The 19,262-nt window shown below is 39.0% G+C and overlaps 1 protein-coding gene across 11 annotated transcripts in view; it reads left to right on the top strand.

Annotated features, from left to right (window-relative positions):
* Positions 1-19,262, top strand: part of LOC117409221 (transducin-like enhancer protein 1) — a 68,772-nt gene that overhangs the window by 16,463 nt on the left and 33,047 nt on the right. For 6 of the 11 annotated variants that reach the window (XM_034014909.3, XM_034014905.3, XM_034014906.3 and 3 more), the window contains 2 exons: positions 2,356-2,418; positions 7,416-7,520. In XM_034014909.3, coding sequence (XP_033870800.1) covers positions 2,356-2,418; positions 7,416-7,520 — 168 coding nt within the window. The remainder of the gene's footprint in view (positions 1-2,355; positions 2,419-7,415; positions 7,521-19,262) is intronic. The other 5 variants (XM_034014907.3, XM_034014908.3, XM_058996163.1 and 2 more) reach the window with 1 other exon arrangement.

Raw genomic sequence — 19,262 nt, forward strand, 5'->3', positions numbered from 1 at the left:
GATTCTGCAGCCTGTTGATTTTGAAGGAGGGTCCTGACTTGCTAAAGATGTGAAGACTGAGTCCCAGTGTCTTTGACGACTGCTTTACTCTTGCCAGTTGGCAGAGGTTCAGCACAATTCGCAGCTGCAGGAGGATTGTTTACCCTGCCTGCTGAATAGATGCTGCTTTCAGCCCATCTTGCTCGATATATTTGACCTTTTTTCGGTGGCAGGGGGGTGGAGCCTATTTTACAGTCAACCATTTGTGCCTTCTGTACCAAAGGCTTTTTTTTTATTTTTTAAGAATTTGTCATAACCAGTGGAAATCTGAAATACGTTTGGAAAGGATGATTTTTCTAGTGATGTCACCTACAAGTTAATGTGGCTGTAAAGCTGAGATCTATGTGCCTACTTTTCAATAGCTATTACTCAGGAGGCCAGCAAATTTGATTGGCTGCTACTATTCTAGAAGAATCATTCGATATTGAGAGCAACTGAAAGATAAGATATCCAATTACCCAAATACTTTGCAGGGTTAGCCAACGTTGCCATGGAGACAAGAGTTGGAACAAATTACATTTTAAGCATTGAAATATAATCTTAATGTGCATGGGAATTGGAACATTTGACAGTGGCACTTGGGTGAATTGAATCTAAGCTTGAGTGTATGACAGTGATGTGCTGCTGGTATAAAGTTTCAGTGGCACAGCCTTCCCTTTTTTTGCTGCTGCATTTTTAATAAGGGACATAAGTTGTATATACTTATTTTAATATACCCCCACCCCCTTTCCTCATGCTGTGTTGAGTTAATGTAAGTAAATCGTATTCTGTATTTAAGGTAGGAAGTTTGTCTTTGTAATCCAGAGAAGAGGACCATTTTCTTTTTTCTGTCACCCAATCATGCTTTTCTGTATCTGTACAACTTTTTTCTACCTGCTACAAATTTTCTCCTTACTCAATTTTATGACTTCTGTAACCCAAGCTATCTGGATAAAACTGAGGCAGGTTTTGTTTTATACTTTTAAGTTCCTAGGCTGTCAAAGATGTAAGATACAGATGAATTATGCATTAACTATACAGAACATCAAATGTAATATAGAATGTTGGTTCATTAAAGTGTTTAGTTTTTAATTGGAAACATATTGCAGCCAACAAAGTAATAATAAAAATAAAGGTAGAAAGCATCACGTGTACTACTTAATCATGCAAAACACAGCAGAATTCCTTTGTGTTAATTTTAATGATGCTTAAAAAAGGAGGCAAGCACTTAAGTCGGGGGGCCTGCCAAGGTTGTCATTTGCAAATAAATCAAAAGGCCATTGCTGTAGCAAGAGCTGATAATGAAATTGCTTTGTCATTCTTTGATAGGCCCTGCTTTTAAGCCTGCTATTAAAAATGAATTCAAACATTCAAGAGGCTCTGCATTAGGAACATAAACAATTAAAGGCACTTGAGATGTTCGTGTAAGAGCTGCCAGGCAGATACAAGAGCTTTCTCCTGGAGGTACAGCTCGCAATCTGCCTTGCCAGAGAGCTAAATAGAAAGCTCAATTAGTGTAGCCAGGCCCAGTCAAGCATCTTTCAATGCAAGTTTATCTTTCACCCCCACCCCCCCCGTTATTTTAAATGCAGTGCACTTGAAGTCCATCAATCAGTGCACCATGGCTGTTCACACAGATGGAGCATCAATGCAGATACTTGTGGAGAGTAACTCTTAAGAGATTTTTAATAAGCAACTTGAAATAGAAAAATACATCTTTCATCAGTTCATGGCAAACAATGTACCTTATCTTATGGAGGAGGAGGTGAATTGATGTTCCTGATTCAAGTAAGGTAATGGAAGCAGAATTATGAAGGTGGCTTTGATGCTGCTCCGAAAATCTGACATGCACCGAACATTGCATCTGCACTCTCTTAAATACCTAACTTGTGTGCTAACCAGAAAAGCTGGATACTGAGAGCCCACATACTGTAATCTGTTTTAAGGCTGTGTGCATGTGCTGCTATGCATTTTATGTCTGTATATCTGTTAAACTTGAGCACTGTAGCTAATGAACTAATATTTGAGAAGTATTACTGTAGGTCTTATCAAACCTTAAAATGCTGTTTGAGTATTGGAGTACAATATGTAACTTTTAAAAAGGGAAAGTAGCATTTAGCTTGTAATCCTAGGGAGTAGACACCACTGACTATAGAGAACTAGACTTTACTTTCTGGAGTGGTGTCACTGTCTTATGAATTTCCGTAAATCAATGCCTCTGTGTTTTAAAAAAAAAAAAAAAAAAATCAAGCATTTTTTGATTGGGATAATAATTGGTTTACTTAACACATCTTTATGCTTTGTTTTGTTGACTGACTATTTTCTTTTTCTTGACAGACAGAGATTGCAAAGAGGCTGAATACTATCTGTGCACAGGTCATCCCGTTTCTGTCTCAGGAAGTAAGTCAATCTGTTAATGTGTAATAGTGCCTTTTTTTAAATTTATTTTGGTGTGGGTGGGGGTGGGGGGGGGGATCAGGATTTGTATCACGTCACATGAATCTGAGGAACATCTGATACCATTGCAGCTATACAAGACTCCTGGGGTCAATTGCAGCAAACTAAAATGAGTGTAGTAACTGTGGATGATCCCGTGGTTGGTACGTAGGACGGTAATAAAGTAGTACGCAACTTAATACCAATTGCAATGAACTGCTCCAGATAGACCCCAGCTGCGTACTAAAAATGTTCTCAATTACAACAAACCCAAAATTACTACGGTTGCCTCCTAGAGGATGCTAAAACACTGTACTAACTTAGTCCAGCATTGACTTTAGACTAAAGTTGTGGTATTGTACTAACTCTTGAAACAAATGTGGAGAATCTCAAACTGTTTTGTCAACATTTATGGAACCAAACTATTTCAAATATTTAAAATGATTTGAAGTCAAAATGTTTGCCAAAGTTTAATTCTTCTTCAAATCATAGCCTAGACCTATGTTTAAAAAAAATTAATAAATAAATTCAACTTCCATATATTCTTAATTGCCACGATGCTTGTAATTACACCTTATATCCTATTTGTAATGGTAATGAACGGTAGTTAAATACTATATTGTGGATGGATATTAAAATGAGTGTAAAACTAAATAGGGTGCCGTTCATTATTCAATGATTGTACGACGGCCAATGCATCTTGTGATTGTTTGTTTGTTTGTTTGTTTATTGTGTCCTCTTAGAAATAGTTGTAGGTATATTATTGTGCAGAAGCTCATTAAATCTAATGATGTAATCATTCAGCGGTGTTCAATTGTTTAACAAGCGCTTCCCCTTATAAAGCAGTCTCTTGCCTTTATCTACACCTGCTTTCGTGATGTGAAGCGAGAGACTTTCGTATGCTCGGCGAGTACAGTCTGCCCAATAATATCCACCCGTTATACATGCTGGTGATTTCATTTACACCTTTTAATATGGGCTACATCTAAACAAATGCATTTGTTTTATGTGTGAATTGATTAATGAGGACTAATGACAGTTTAGTTTTTTTCAATTACGCACTTCATTCATTATAATGCTGCTTTATGAAAATGAGATTGTACATTTGATTTAATAGTGCAAAATGTTTGTATGCAATTCAGCCTATTTACTTTTGTGCATCAATTAGTTTCGGTACTTAATTTGCATATGTAACAAAACATAATCTTTAAGATCAAATTAATAAAAAGCAATGTTCTTGGAGGAAAAATAACTCCTAGATGTTTATAATTTTATAGTTATATAAAACAAACTCATATTTTGAACTCCCCCTTCAGTTCCTGTTTGGTAACATGCTACAATAAAGAGCTTAATCCTGTGCTGCATGCTAAGGTTGTGTATTAGCTAGTCCCCAACTTTGTTCTGCATCATTTTTTTGTTGCAATTGATACTAAATTAGTACGGAACTGAGAATGATCCCGAGATAGTGTCATACTAGCCAGTCCGCAGCTTAGTACGCAGCTCTGTATTAAAGGCGGTCACCCATCAGACGTTATGCGGCAAGTGGAACTGTGCGTCAAAATGAATAGAATCTGTACTGTTTGATAAGTAGCTTTCATGTGACAGGCAGCACTGGAGCGGTACAAAATAAATGATTGAATCCTATTTTTTGTGGTTTGACGCGTGTCAACTAGGGCATAGAGCAATCAGTGAACAGCTTCAGTGTACCTGGTCCAGCAGGGTTAAGCAGTATCCAAAATGATGGAGGAAACAATACTACTTGTTGTTAGAAAAATACCTAGAGCTTTGACAAAGGGCATCACAATTACAAAGATACAGATTTGAAAGATAATGTGTGGGAGTCCATTTTGAAGGAACTGGCTAAGCCTGGTATGTATGATTTATTGCCATACGTGCTGAAATATCATCATAGAAGACACTCATAATTTCCACATGTTGTCGAATATGTACCAGTATTCATCCTAGTTTTGCCATTGATAGCAATTTTGAACAGTTGTATAGATCTGGCAGTTTTCAAACCTGTCGCATCGCCTCTGTCTCTTCTGGTGTGTCTGGTCATGTCGCTGCAAAAGTGTCTAGTCGCCAATTAAAAAATCACATTGCGTCTGGTTTGCGGAGACGTTTTTTAAATTCCAAACATCACTGCAATTGACCCCTGCTGATTACTGTAACAGGACTGGGAGGTATACTTCACATACAAAGCAGTACAAAAAGTATGGCGTCTAACTGGCATTCATCAGTGAGTTTTAGTTAAACATTTGTCATTATTTTAGCTTATTTAGCTTATCTTCCTGCCTAAGGAGTTTTCTTATACTTCATGGTAGTATTATGGGGGGTTTCCTTTTATTTTGCCTAAAGAATTGTACATGTCTAACATACCTCAATGGAATTTCTAGAAATTTCTCAAACAAATAATTCTAGTAAAAATTACAAGATTATGTCTACAATTTTTTTTTTTTGCATTTTTTTTTTTTTTGCAAAACTCCAAAAATGCTAACTCAAAAGTATTCATACCATTTGATGCTATGATAATATTTTTTGAGGTGCTAGAAATTTCAACGTGATAATGCAGAACCTTATTCTAGAAAAGTCTAGAAAATGCTGGATTGTAGGTGAACATTTTTAGAGCGTATAAAAGGGTTAGGCATAGGATGATTGCTGTCATAACCAGCAAGTCAAAATGGGGGGGAAAAAGTAAAGTGTTATCTGAAGACCTTAGGCAGAATTATTTATTGTCATAAAGATGGAGAAGGATACAAGACGATTTCCAAGCATTTGAGTATCCCAATTTCAACTATTGTTTCTATTATCAAGAAGTACAAGACTCATGGTACTGTCACAACGCTCCCTCGGTCTGGAAGAAAGAAGGTTATTTCACCAAGAATAAGTAGAAGAATTGTGAGGAAGGTTAATAACAATCCAAGATTGTCTGCAAAAGATATTCAAAGTGAATTGGCTCCAAGTGGGACTGAGGTTTCCATTTCAACCATAGGTCGAATATTGCATCGAGAAAGTCTCAATGGTCATAGACCAAGGAAAAAGTCACTCAAGAAAACGTCACTAGGACAATCGCTTAGTTTGCAAAATGACATTTGAATGATGGATATTTCTGGTCAGAAGTTTTGTGGAGTGATGAAACAGAAATCAAGCTATTTGGTCACGCTGTTACATTTGGAGAAAGTCTGGTGAGGTGTACAAAAAAACGAACACCATACCTACTGTCAAGCATGGAGGTGGTAATATCCTTCTATGGGGCTGTTTTTCCTCTGATGGCACAGGAAATTTAGTTCCACTATGTGGTAAAATGGATTCCCTAGCATACCAAAAGATATTGGCCTACAAAACTTGGTTTAAAGTGCAACTGGACGTTCCAACACGACAACGATCCAAAGCACACATCAAAATCTACTTCAAAATGGTTAAAGAAGAATAAAATCAAGGTTCTGGAATGGCCTAGTCTAAGTCCTGATCCTAATTTGAGAATCTTTGGTATGAGTTGAAGAAGGCTGTGCATAAGAGAAGTCCTTAGAATTTGAATGAACTGGAACAATTTTGCATTTGAAGAATGGTCAAAAATCTTTGAAGAATCATGCCAAAAGCTTGTTGACAAATATCCTAATAATTCAATAGGTTATTAGCTATTAATTTCATTTTCCTTGTCGGGGTATGAATACTTTTTGAATTAGCATTTTTTGAGTTTTGCAAAAAAATTGCTAAAATACAGTCTGCTAGGGACAGTCTAATAGTGGCCTCTTAACACAGGTGGTTTAAGAGGGCCCATAACTTATGAATTTTCTATTTGTCTCTGACATGCTTTCCTGTTATGTAAAGCCAGAAGATGTAATATGAACAAAAGGAAGTATGTAATTTAATAACATTTCATTTAGATAATGCATTTACAAAACAAATTATTTTGTCAACGTAATGAATGCTTGCCTGTCTCGGGTCACACAAAATGTTTTAAATGCCTGTGTCGGCATTTCAGGTACGTGTTGATTAATTGAATCCTGAAACCAACACCAGCATAAGCATACAATCTTTTTCGGTTACTGCGCACGTTATTTTCATAAGTATGGCTTGAATTTTTTGGTGTTTTAATTTCCTTTTAACGGTTTGCCTTTAAGTCTTAAGCTGCTACATCCTAATTATGAGAACATTCTGTTAAATTAGCAGGAAGGAACAACACAAAACGGGCACATTGGAAGCTACCTAGTTCCCAGGCAAGTGCAAGAACAAAATGCAGTAGCATCTGGGGGAAGTGATTTAATGTCATTGCTTGCTCTTGTGTTCGAATAATAAAGGTGAAACAGAATCAGCAAGTCAATCAGGACATCAAGGCAAAAAGTGACTTTGTTTAGTAATTAGCAGCTTAATTAAGATATTAAATCAGCTCAAAACACGTTCACATGAACAAAAATAAAAACCTAAAACTTCAAGCCCTAGTATTTTTCATTTCAAAATACTGTATCTGCGTCTTACTTGTGCAGTTTTTCTGGCACTTACTGTCTTTACAAGTTTAATAACTTTAATTCTTTCGTCTAGGGAGGACCTTTTGTTTATCCACATTTTCTCTCTTCCTATACAAGAGCGCTGTTTTACTGATTATGGATAAAATACTGCTAAAATGGTTACCGTATTCCTTGTGCTACAAAAGATTTTTCTTATAATTTGAGAAACTTGTAGAAATTATACATTTTCGGGTATGTAAACGTTTGACTACAACTGTGTGTGTGTGTGTAAAATTGATATATATATATATATATATATATATATATATATATATATATAGGTAGAGCTCAAAGAGTCAGCTGCCCAACATTTCAATATGTTGTACATATCTTTCTCAAGGGAGCATATGTACAACATATTGAAACGTTGGTCAGCTGGCTCTTTGAGCTATATATATATATATATAATAAATATGAATGCAAATTATCTAAACTATTTTTTGTTTGTTTCAGCACCAACAACAAGTTGCACAAGCAGTGGAGCGAGCCAAGCAAGTGACCATGGCAGAACTAAATGCCGTCATCGGGGTACGTGGCCTTCCAGGTCTACCTCCTACAGTGTGTACAACTTTCTTTTTCTTATTCCTGGGGTTTGTGGGTAAAAATGGCCCTTCCTAGCGGTTTTCTATCAGTATAGTTTGGGGACATGACCCAGTGGTAGGAACAATAGGTGTGCATGCGCTAAAACCAGAGCTATCGGCAGCATGAAAGATCTCCTAAGAAATTTCATCAAATTAGGATATTATCAGTAAACGTATATAAACGAACTGGTTCAGTTGACGCCCTAGCAATGCATTAGTTTGCATGTTAATAATGGAGCCATACTAGTTTCATTATAGTCCTTCTGTCCAACTATTAAAGTGGCTATAGGGGAGGTGATTACCATGAATGTAAAGTAGAAATTAAGAAGGCAGATGATAGGAAGCAGTACAGGTAATTTAGCTTGCACTCCACTTAAACTTTAATTAGGACTGGTTATTAAGACCCCATTAACTAAATCAATCATACTCATTACTCACTTTTTCATTTCTTATTGCTGGGGTTTGTGGGTAAAAAAACACTCGGGTGCCAGTGCAGTTGCCTTATAGTTTCCTCAAGTACAAAATAGTGAAGACTTGGGTTACAACTGATGAATAGACCATTAGCTGGGAGGCTCAGTAGTATTTCTGTTTTCTACTACAGCAAATGTTTTCTCCGTGTATAGAAGTGCAATCTCAGGGTATTGTATAAATTAATTTAACACTTATTTCCCTCACTGGACGAATTAAAAAAACAAATGAAATTTAGAATTTGTGTACAGTAGTCTCCGGCTAAGAGAACACCCCTTGGGAAGCAAGCAAAGTGTTCTTAAAGCCAGTGTTCTCAAGACAGCGTTAGCCACCAGACACAATATAAATAAATAAATAAATAAATATGTATTACTTTCATGACGCACATGCATCAACATATTAAATTAACTGTATAAGTAAAAGAAAAAGCAATAGGCAAGTGTATGTTAATAAACTATAATAAAGTAAGACAAACTAACGTTAATAAACTGTCAAACTAAATTCACACAGCACCCCTACACATGTTAAAAAATGCAGCAGCAATATACAAGACATGCACATTATTTAACAATGGTGAAGCAACTCGCCAGAACTGGAAAGGCCAATTGTTTGGCGACTTGTGTCTCATTTTCAGGGTTTTTTCAAGAGCTCGAACAATTTCCAGCTTTGTGTAGCAAGAGAAACAGCGGCACATTTAGCCGTTTTGGTTACAGGCCATTTTGTAGCGATGAGGTGCACTCGTGGAAATCAAAATACAAAACGAGGCAATGATATGACAGCGCGTCTGGAAAGATTTAATAAACCAATCAGTGTGCCTCAAGTTTTTGCATGATGAAAATTTTAATTTAAGTTTGATGTTGATGAGTTATCAGGTTACAAGACAGTACTATAGACAAACATTCCTAAACATCTTATCTTGTGTGTAAATGCATAGAATTGTTATTTTAAAAATAAAACGCAAAAAGGAAAAACTTTTTTTTTTTAATTTGGATAAACTGGGCAGTAGCTTTTCCTAAGAAAATATGACAGATTGCAGAAATAGAAAAGCAGCTAATCAAATTTGAACCATCTACGGAGCAAAGTAAGTCGTTTTCCAACACTAAAACCTGAGGACATCAGCTTACTAGAGGGAGTGACGACCAAAAATAAAAAGAAAACACCTAAATCCACAAGCTAAACCATGCAGATTGTCCTGGCTTAGATTATGTAAATCATAAGAAGCCGATTTTAGGAACAGATCTGAAGAAACTGTATGTCTAAACCGCTACTAACTTGCTCTATAAAGTGTGGTTCAAGATACAGTTTTTATTTTGTAGAAGAGGAAACGAAAACACAGCTAATCTCTGTTGTACTTACTGATGGCACTGGCCGTGAGTGTCACTCAAACATTAGCATTACAGACCAACAATCACCAAGCTGGTCTTAAAGTGTGTGTGTTATATTATTTAATCTAACTAACAAGACACATTTAAATTGCTTGAGGGTGCCTTATTTCTTTTAATTTTGCAGCTTTGTTTTCTTTCTTTCTAACCAGCTGTTTCCAGTCTTAAGATCTCTAATTATATTTGAGTACAATGGGTTTCATGCTCTGGCACATGCTTGATTTTGCTTGCAATAGTTTGTGTGCATCCTGACAAACTGCAGCAGTGTAAAATTGGGTTGACAATTTATTAGACCTTTGCTCCCCTTCATTGCACATGCAATGTGTCAACCTGTCTCCCCAGGGGAGGAGGCTGCGGGAGCCTGTCTTCTCCTAGCAGCAGCTGTGGCCGAAGTAAACTTTGCCTAATTTGACAGCAGCTGTCTGTATTGTTTTGGCACCTGACCCAGTGGTAGGAACAATAGGGGTGCAAGCTCTAAAACCACAGTAGCGTTTAAGCCAAGACGAGAAGTAGGTGTTTGATGGTTTAGGAGCAAGTTAGCTGCTGCCATGTTCAACTGCTTAAAATCCATCAACTTGTTAGTACATTTGCAGCCATTTTAGTGTACTGCTGATTATATACAGTGCCTTGCATAAGTATTCACCCCCCTCTGACTTTTTTCCATATTTTGTAGTGTTACAACCTGGAATTAAAATGGATTTAATTAGGATTTTTGTCACTGATCTACACATTAGTCCATAATGTCGAAGTGGGGAAAAAAAATTTACATATTTTTCAAAATTATTTACCAACAAAAAACTGAAAAGTCTTGATTTGTATAAGTATTCACTCCCTTTGCTGTGACACCCCTAAATAAGCTCTGGTGCAACCAATTGTCTTCAGAAGTCACATAATTAGTTGAATGGAGTCCACCTGTGTGCAATTAGTGTCACATGATCTCGGATTAAATACACCTGTTTCTGGAAGGCCCCAGAGTTTGTTGGAGAGCATGTCTAAACAAACAGCATCATGAAGACCAAGGAGCTATCAAAACAAGTCTGGGATAAAGTTCTGGAGAAGCACCAATCAGGGTTGGGTTATAAAAAAATATCCCAAACTTTGAACATCCCCCGGAACACTGTTAAATCCATTATTAAAAAAATGGAAAGAATATGGCGCAACCGCGACTCTCCCTAGAGAAGGCCGTCCACCAAAACCCAGTGACCAGGTAAGGAGGGCATTAGTCAGAGAAGCAACCAAGAGGCCGATGGTAACTCTGAAGGAGCTGGAGAGATCCACAGCTGAGATGGGACAACTATAACCTGTGCGCGCCACAAAGCTGGGCTTTATGGAAGAGTGGCGAGAAGAAAGCCATTGCTGAAAAAAACCCATATCAAATCCCGTTTTGGATTTTGTCAAAAGGCATGTGGGAGACTGTGGCGGAGTGTCCTGCCCCTATGGATCTATTTATTATTATTTTTATTTTTGTTTGTGGCACGGATAAAAGCGCTGCGTCTTTTGTTATTGTTTTTTATATTTAAAAACCCTGTGAGGATGTGTGGCTGATCAGCTACTGGTGTCCTGCGTGGGACAAAACAACGCCTCCAACAGTCGGACCAGGAAGTAACTGAACCAAAACAATGGATGGGCGGGTGAAACTGAACGCAACGGCGTTCAGCTGATTTATTAACCAAATAAACAAAACAAAAGATTTAAACAATCAACAAAACACAAAACAAAAAGGCGCGATGGCCAAACAAATAAACAGAAACAAGTATATTTTAAATATAGCAATTGTTTTTTTTGCTTGCTCTCCTGTGTTCTCCCGTACTCTCCTCATTACACTCAACCCCGCAGCACTGACAGCTGCAGGTTCTTATACTCTGGCCGAGGGGTTAACTAGTTGTTAATTATCTTATTACCCCTTGGCTGCAGTCTGCACGCGTTTGGTAAGGATGCGTGACTGTCAGCTAGTTAAATAATCAGTAGCTGATCAGCCACGCATCCTCACGGGGTTTTTAAATATAAAAAAACAATAACAAAAGACGCAGCGCTTTTATCCGCGCCGCAAACAAAAATACAAATAATAATAAATAAATCCATAGGGGCGGGACACTCCGCCACAGAGACACAGCAAACATGTAGAAAAAGGTTCTCTGGCCTGATGAGACCAAAATTGAACTTTTTGGCCTTAGCACAAAATGCTATGTGTGGCGCAAAGCCAACACTGCTCATCACCCTGAGAACACCATCCCCACTGTGAAGCATGGTGGTGGCAACATCATGTGATGGGGATGCTTTTCATCGGCAGGGACTGGGAAACTGGTCAGGATTGAGGGTAAGATGGATGGAGCCAAATACAGGGAAATTCTAGAGGAAAACCTGTTTCAGTCTGCAAGAGACCTGGGACTGGGGCGGAGGTTCACCTTCCAGCAGGACAATGACCCTAAACACACACCCAAAGCTACACTGGAGTGGTTTAAAAACAAGAACCTGAATGTCTTAGAATGGCCCAGTCAAAGCCCAGACCTCAATCCAATTGAGAATCTGTGGCAAGACTTGAAAATTGCTGTTCACCAACGGTCCCCATCCAACATGACAGAGCTTGAGCAATTTTGCCAAGAAGAATGGGCAAAAATTGCAGGATCCATATGTGCAAAGCTGGTAGAGACTTACCCAAAAAGACTCACAGCTGTAATTGCCGCCAAAGGTGCTTCTACCAAGTATTGACTCGGGGGTGAATACTTATGCAACCAACAAATGTCTTTTTTTTGTTTAACTTCTGTGTCACAATAAAAATATTTTGCACCTTGAAAGTGTTAAGTATGTTGTATAAATCAAATGGTAAAAATCCCAATTAAATCCATTTTAATTCCAGGTTGTAACACAACAAAATGTGGAAAAGTCCAAGGGGGGGTGAATACTTATGCAAGGCACTGTATACAGGTCTAGGAGAGAGAACTCCATTCAGCTGTGAGTAATTAATTATTTATATATTTGTCCTACGTTCTACTGCCCCCCTTCATAACGCCACCCTTGCATACCGCCAGCTATTCTCTCTGAACAAATGTCACAAATATAGGAGGCTGTGTGGTCCAGTGGTTAAAGCAAAGCGCTTGTAACCAGGAGATCCCCAGTTCAAATCCCGCCTCAGCCACTGGCTCATAGTGTGACCCTGAGCAAGTCACTTAACCTCCTTGTGCTCCGTCTTTCGGGTGAGACGTAATTGTAAGTGACTCTGCAGCTGATGCATAGTTCATACACCTTAGTCTCTGTAAGTCGCCTTGGATAAAGGCATCTGCTAAATAAACAAAATAATAATAATAATAAAGTGCTATTTTTATCCGTTATAATCGCCATCCCGCTGTCTGCCACCCGCCAACTTCCCAAACCAAGCAAGTGTAAATATAAATCCCTCATTGTAGCACCAGTGAAATAATCATGGCCAATTAAAACAACAAAGTTATGCAGTTAACCTTTGACTCGCTTTCCTAATTGGTTGTTAACTGAACGTTCATACCAATGTCAAAAAAGAAAGTACAAAATGGCGAGTCGACCCTACATTTAACACCAGAGCAAAAGAAAACAAATCTGCATGTGTGCATCTGAAAATAATAAAGCAAGACATTGCAAATGTTTTCTCGCCTAAGTGAGACATACTGTTAATTGAAGGACAAATGGAGACATTGTATTAGATAAAAAAAAATGGCTTACCTTTTTTTTTTTTTTTTTTTTTTATAAATTTAGTCGTCGCCAATTATTTTTACCCCGGTTTTCATCCCAATTTAGCATGCCCAATTATTATCTGTATCCCCGGCTCACCGCTCGCAACCCCCCCGCCGACTCAGGAAACGGAGGCTGGAACACGCGTCCTCCGAAACGTGCTCCTTCCAAGCCGTCATTTTTCGCACTGCAGATCCACAGCAATGCTACCAGACCTATAGTGCCGGAGGACAACACAGATCTGGCGGCTCCGCTGCAGAGCCACAGGCGCCCTATCGGCCACAGGGGTCCCCTGCCGACCTAAGCCCTCCCTACACGGGCAGCGCTCAGCCAATTGTGCGCCGCCCCCTAGGAACTCTCGGTCACGGTCAGCTGTGACATAGCCTGGATTCGAACCAGCGATCTCCAGGCTATAGAGCACATCCTGCGAGGAGCGCCTTTACTGGATGCGCCACTCGGGAGCCCGAAAAATGGCTTACCTTGATGGAACGGGTCGATTTGTTTAACCTGAAAAAGGCTTGATGCAGTCTAAAATAAGTGATGTTTAAAAACCACAGTAAAAATAAATAAATAAACGGTAAGAGGTTTGTTTACGTGCAAGTTTTGCACAAATGAAGGCTGGCTTAAACGAAAGCATCAGTTTTGTAAACAGCAGAAATAGTTTGCTAATACTATTTTAATATGATTTTTTTATGAAATTGTTTGACACATTGAGTGTTTATGTATTTATTTTAATTATTTATTTTTTAATTTTATTTATTTATTTATTATATATATATATATATATATATATATATATATATATATATATATATATATATATATATATATATATATATATATAGACGTGCTCAAATTTGTTGGTACCCCTCCACAAAAAACGAAGAATGCACAATTTTCTCTGAAATAACTTGAAACTGACAAAAGTAATTGGCATCCACCATTGTTTATTCCATATTTAATAGAAATCAGACTTTTGCTTTTGATTTTTTATTCAACATAATATTGTAAATAATAAAACAAATGAAAATGGCATGGACAAAAATGATGGGACCGCTAACCTAATATTTTGTTGCACAACCTTTAGAGGCAATCACAGCAATCAAACGTTTTCTGTAGCTCTCAATGAGACTTCTGCACCTGTTAACAGGTAGTTTGGCCCACTCTTCCTGAGCAAACTGCTCCAGCTGTCTCAGGTTTGATGGGTGCCTTCTCCAGACTGCAAGTTTCAGCTCTTTCCATAGATGTTCGATAGGATTCAGATCAGGACTCATAGAAGGCCACTTCAGAATAGTCCAATGTTTTGTTCTTATCCATTCTTGGGTGCTTTTAGCTGTGTGTTTTGGGTAATTATCCTGTTGGAGGACCCATCACCTGCGACTGAGACAGAGCTTTCTGACACTGGGCAGTATATTTCGCTCCAGAATGCCTTGAGATTTAATTGTGCCCTGCACAGATTCAAGGCACCCTGTGCCAGGCGCAGCAAAGCAGCCTCAAAACATAATTGAGCCTCCTCCATGTTTCACTGTAGGTATGGTGTTCTTTTCTTTTGAAAGCTTCATTTTTTCGTCTGTGAACATAGAGCTGATGTGACTTGCCAAAAAGCTCCAGTTTTGACTCATCTGTCCAAAGGACATTCTCCCAGAAGGATTGTGGCTTGTCAATATGCATTTTAGCAAATTCCAGTCTGGCTTTTTATGTTTCTGTCAAAAGTGGAGTCCTCCTAGGTTTTCTTCCATGGAGCCCACTTTCGCTCAAAAAGCGACGGATGATGCGATCAGAAACTGACGTACCTTCACCTTGGAGTTCAGCTTGTATCTCTTTGGCAGTTATCCTTGGTTCTTTTTCTTCCATTTGCACTATCCTTCTGTTCAATCTGGGGTCGATTTTCCTCTTGCGGCCGTGCCCAGGGAGGTTGGCTACAGTTCCATGGACCTTAAACTTCTTAATATTTGCAACTGTTGTCACAGGAACATCAAGCTGCTTGGAGATGGTCTTGTAGCCTTTACCTTTACCATGCTTGTCTATTATTTTCTTTCTGATCTCCTCAGACAACTCTCTCCTTTGCTTTCTCTGGTCCATGTTCAGTGCGGTGCACACAATGATACCAAACAGCACAGTGACTACTTTTCTCCATTTAAATAGGCTGAATGACTGATTACAAGATTGGAGACATGTGTGATACGAATTAAAGAAACTAATTAGTTTGAAATATCACTATAATCTTCTTTATCTGTGGTCCGACAAAGACACCGGCTTTGACCTTTGCCTCAGACAGCTTAGGGAAAAAGTCTTGAAGGCTGCCGACTCCTTATCTAGAGCTCTGACAAATTGTTTCATAAGGCCCAATTTGATGTGCAGTGGTGGCATCAGCACCTTCCGGGGGTCCACCAGTGGCTCCCACTTGACGTTGTTCCTCCCCACAGAGAACTCGGTCCGCTGTGGCCAGTCCCGCCTGTGGTAGTGCGCCTTGGTGTCCTTGCTGTCCCAAAGGCAAAGATATCAGGGAAACTTGGTAAAACCGCCTTGGAGACCCATCATTAATGCCACCATTTTGAAGTCTCAAAATGCGTCTGCCTGATGCTTGCAGCCTCTTGATGCCATCTCAGAAAAATGCAGATATGTATCCACTTAGGCAGCTAGAACTAAACTGAACTGGTGGGCTTAAGGCCCCTGTATTTATACTACTATTTATATTACTGGAAAGTTCTAGAAATTTCTAGAAGTTACTCCAAGTTTACTCAGCACTGAATCTATCTGGAATGTTCTGGAAAATAGGTAAATTTCAAAATATCACTGTCCTGGTCACAAAAGCAAAGTTTGTGAGGAATAATAGCCATTTTCTATACTTTTGAGGCATAAGCAATTAGGAAATAACATTTTCTACCCAGGAACCAAAAAAATAAAATAAAAATTGTTACACGGTGAAATCACAGAAAATGTGAACAAACATACAGATAAAAAAAGTTTTCAGTATGAAACGTGACACACTGTCAAAATTAAAACATTACAAATTTAGTATCGGGTATGACCTTCCTGAGCAATAACACAATCCTCGCAGCATTGACGCATAGACTTGATCAGCCACTGGATAGACTGCTGTGGGATGTTCCACCACTCTTCCTGTGCAGCTGGTGAAGGTTGGCTGGTCGCGGTTGTCTCCTGTGGATGGCACTGGCGATTTGGTCCCACAGATGTTCTATTGGACTCGGGTCAGGAGAAAAAACTGGCCACGACAAGACCTTGACATTGTTTTCTTGAAGTTGTGCAATTGAAATCCTAGCACAGTTTGGTCATGCATTGCCTGCTGGAAAATCGACACTTCTGGATTGGTTTGCAGGAACGGAAAAACTGTTGCCTCAAGGACTTCGTCAATGTACTGCTGAGCAGTAAGGTTGCTGTCAATCTGCACCAAAGGCATTCTTGTGTTAAAGGGGATTCCTCCCCACATCATCACACTTCCACCGCCCCATGGTTGGCTTAAACAGCGCAACAGTCAGCATAACGCTCACCACGTCTCCGCACATATTGTCTTCCGTCAGGTCTGTGAAGGCCAAAACGGCATTCATCGGTGAATAAAACACTCCACCACTGTCTCTGCCGCCACCTCAGATGTTTTCTGGCCCTCAGAAGACGACGATTTTCATCTCTCGGCTGTCAACATGTTACCCCTGAATGGCCTCCGAGGCATGCAAATAATTTTCATGCAGATGGTGAGCTACAGTCATTCTGCTGATGTGCAGGTTATTTTTTCCAGGAGTGTGTCGTGATGTAGCCACTGCAATCTGAAAACGATTACACAGATGGATCAGTCAGATGTGATGGTCCTGGGCCAGTGTGGTGACCTTCTTTCAAGATGTGGCCTGTCCCTCACAGAGACGGTTTCCTGGTTTCTCTGGACTAGTCTGCTGATTGTTGAAGCAGAACATCTCATTCTTCGAGCAACTTCTCACAGACAGGCCGCCTTCAATCATGCCAATAGCAACCAGGCGATCTTCATTACTCAGGCAGGGCATGGCCGTTTTTATGAAATTGCATGACTTGAGCTCAGTATTTTGTTATTCCAAGGAACAATACTACTCGGATATGTGGATTCCGTGATCCAGATAGTGAGTGGGGAGGGGGGATGTGTGTGGTGTTGTGTGTGGGTTGTTTGCACCGATTCTGACATTAAAACTCAATATATCATAGTGAGATTAATCCTTTTTTAAAATAATAAATGTGTTTATTTTTTTATTTAAATTGTTCCTCTTTCGAATCCACTCTCTTAATGTAAACAATTTAAAGAGATGGCAAGCAATTAAAAAAAAAAAAAAAAAAACTTAGCTGTGGTCTTTTGAAGCTGCATGTTTCTGGTTTGCCGTCTGTGAAAATGATCGTCTGGGACCAGAGGGTATGTTTGAAACCATGACTGCTTCACCTCTCTGTGAATATCACGGTCATATTTTAGTTGTGTGTACATGGTTGGTATTCCTTGGACTGCATCTTTAGGAACATGATTCTGTTCATTTGTCTATACAATTTTTTTTTTTTTTTAACATGTCAAGAATGTTTCCGTTTGGATGACATGTTTTTAAAAAATATATATATTTTTTTCATAAGCAGCGCTGTCCGCTGACTGTTTCTAATTAGAACCTCTGTCACCCATGGCATACTTTTTACGTGAACATGCTAAAGGGCTTTCATTAAGCAAAAGGAAATCAAACTAAATTAATCTGTATTGAATCATCTACCAGCACACATTGAAAGTAATCGTGCTGGCAGTCTTACACAAGTACATTTTTCAAAGCCTTCGCCACCATGGCGAACTTCGTGAAAAATAGTTGAGCCACAAGGGAAAACATTTCGCTTGTGGCGAGTGGCTAGCAGGAACTTGGCTATATTCACACAATTATTGTTTTGAGATTCAGCTTTTATTAGGAGCGCCCCTAAATCACTGTTGATACACCCCACAGGATTTATTTACATATCAACACACTAAACCGCTCACGTGACACTACCTGCAATGGTGCAGTACAAGGAGCACATACAACACAGTGTACAAAAACTTTGGTAGGATCTACAATATCTCAACTAATCTTCTCTGTTGAATAATAAACTAACATTGCTGAAGAGGTTGATCATGATGGATAAACAGTTAGGGTGGATATGGAACGGATGGATTGTGTGTGTGTGTATATATACACACCGTTTAACAGTGTTTAATCAAGTTTACAAATAGCCAGTTTTCTATTATTATTATTATTATTATTATTATTATTATTATTATTATTATTATTATTATTATTATATATATTTTTTTATTTTTTTTATTTAGCAGACGCCTTTATCAAAAGCGACTTACAGCGACTAAGGTGTGTGAACTATGCATCAGCTGCAGAGTCACTTACAACTACGTCTCACCCGAAAGACGGAGCACAAGGAGGTTAAGTGACTTGCTCTGGGTCACACAATGAGTCAGTGGCTGAGGTGGGATTTGAACTGGGGACCTCCTGGTTACAAGCCCTTTTCTTTAACCACTGGACCACACAGCCTCCTTTCTACTGCCATGCCAGTGTGTTGTTGGGGGGGGGGTTGTGTATATCTGGGCACTGTTTGTGCAGGTCTAGTAGAAGATGGATGCATAATAGTGGGCACCAATATCACACTATACCTCTATCCACTGCTTTGGTCAATGTCTAGTGTGACATCCACATGTTTGTTGGGTGTTGGGTGAGGAACTGCATGCAGGGCAACATGAGGGGAAGTGTATATGTATGGTAAATCATGAGTATAATATGATATGCCTTTTAAGAGCAACCAGAATTATCCTGGGTTTAAAAGGCATGTTGTATGCAGACAGGCTAAAAGAATTGAATCTATTCAGTCTTGAACAAAGAAGACTACGCGGCGATCTGATTCAAACATTCAAAATCTTAAAAGGTAGACAATGTCGACCCAGGGGACTTCTTTGACCTGAAAAAAAAAACAAGGACCAGGGGTCACAAATGGAGATTAGATAAAGGGGCATTCAGAACAGAAAATAGGATGCATTTTTTTACACTGTGAATTGTGAGGGTCTGGAACCAACTCCCCAGTAATGTTGTTGAAGCTGACACCCTGGGATCCTTCAAGAAGCTGCTTGATGAGATTCTGGGATCAATAAGCTACTAACAACCAAACGAGCA

The sequence above is a fragment of the Acipenser ruthenus genome, chromosome 2 (genome assembly GCF_902713425.1).
Source record: "Acipenser ruthenus chromosome 2, fAciRut3.2 maternal haplotype, whole genome shotgun sequence".
NCBI lineage: Eukaryota > Metazoa > Chordata > Actinopteri > Acipenseriformes > Acipenseridae > Acipenser > Acipenser ruthenus.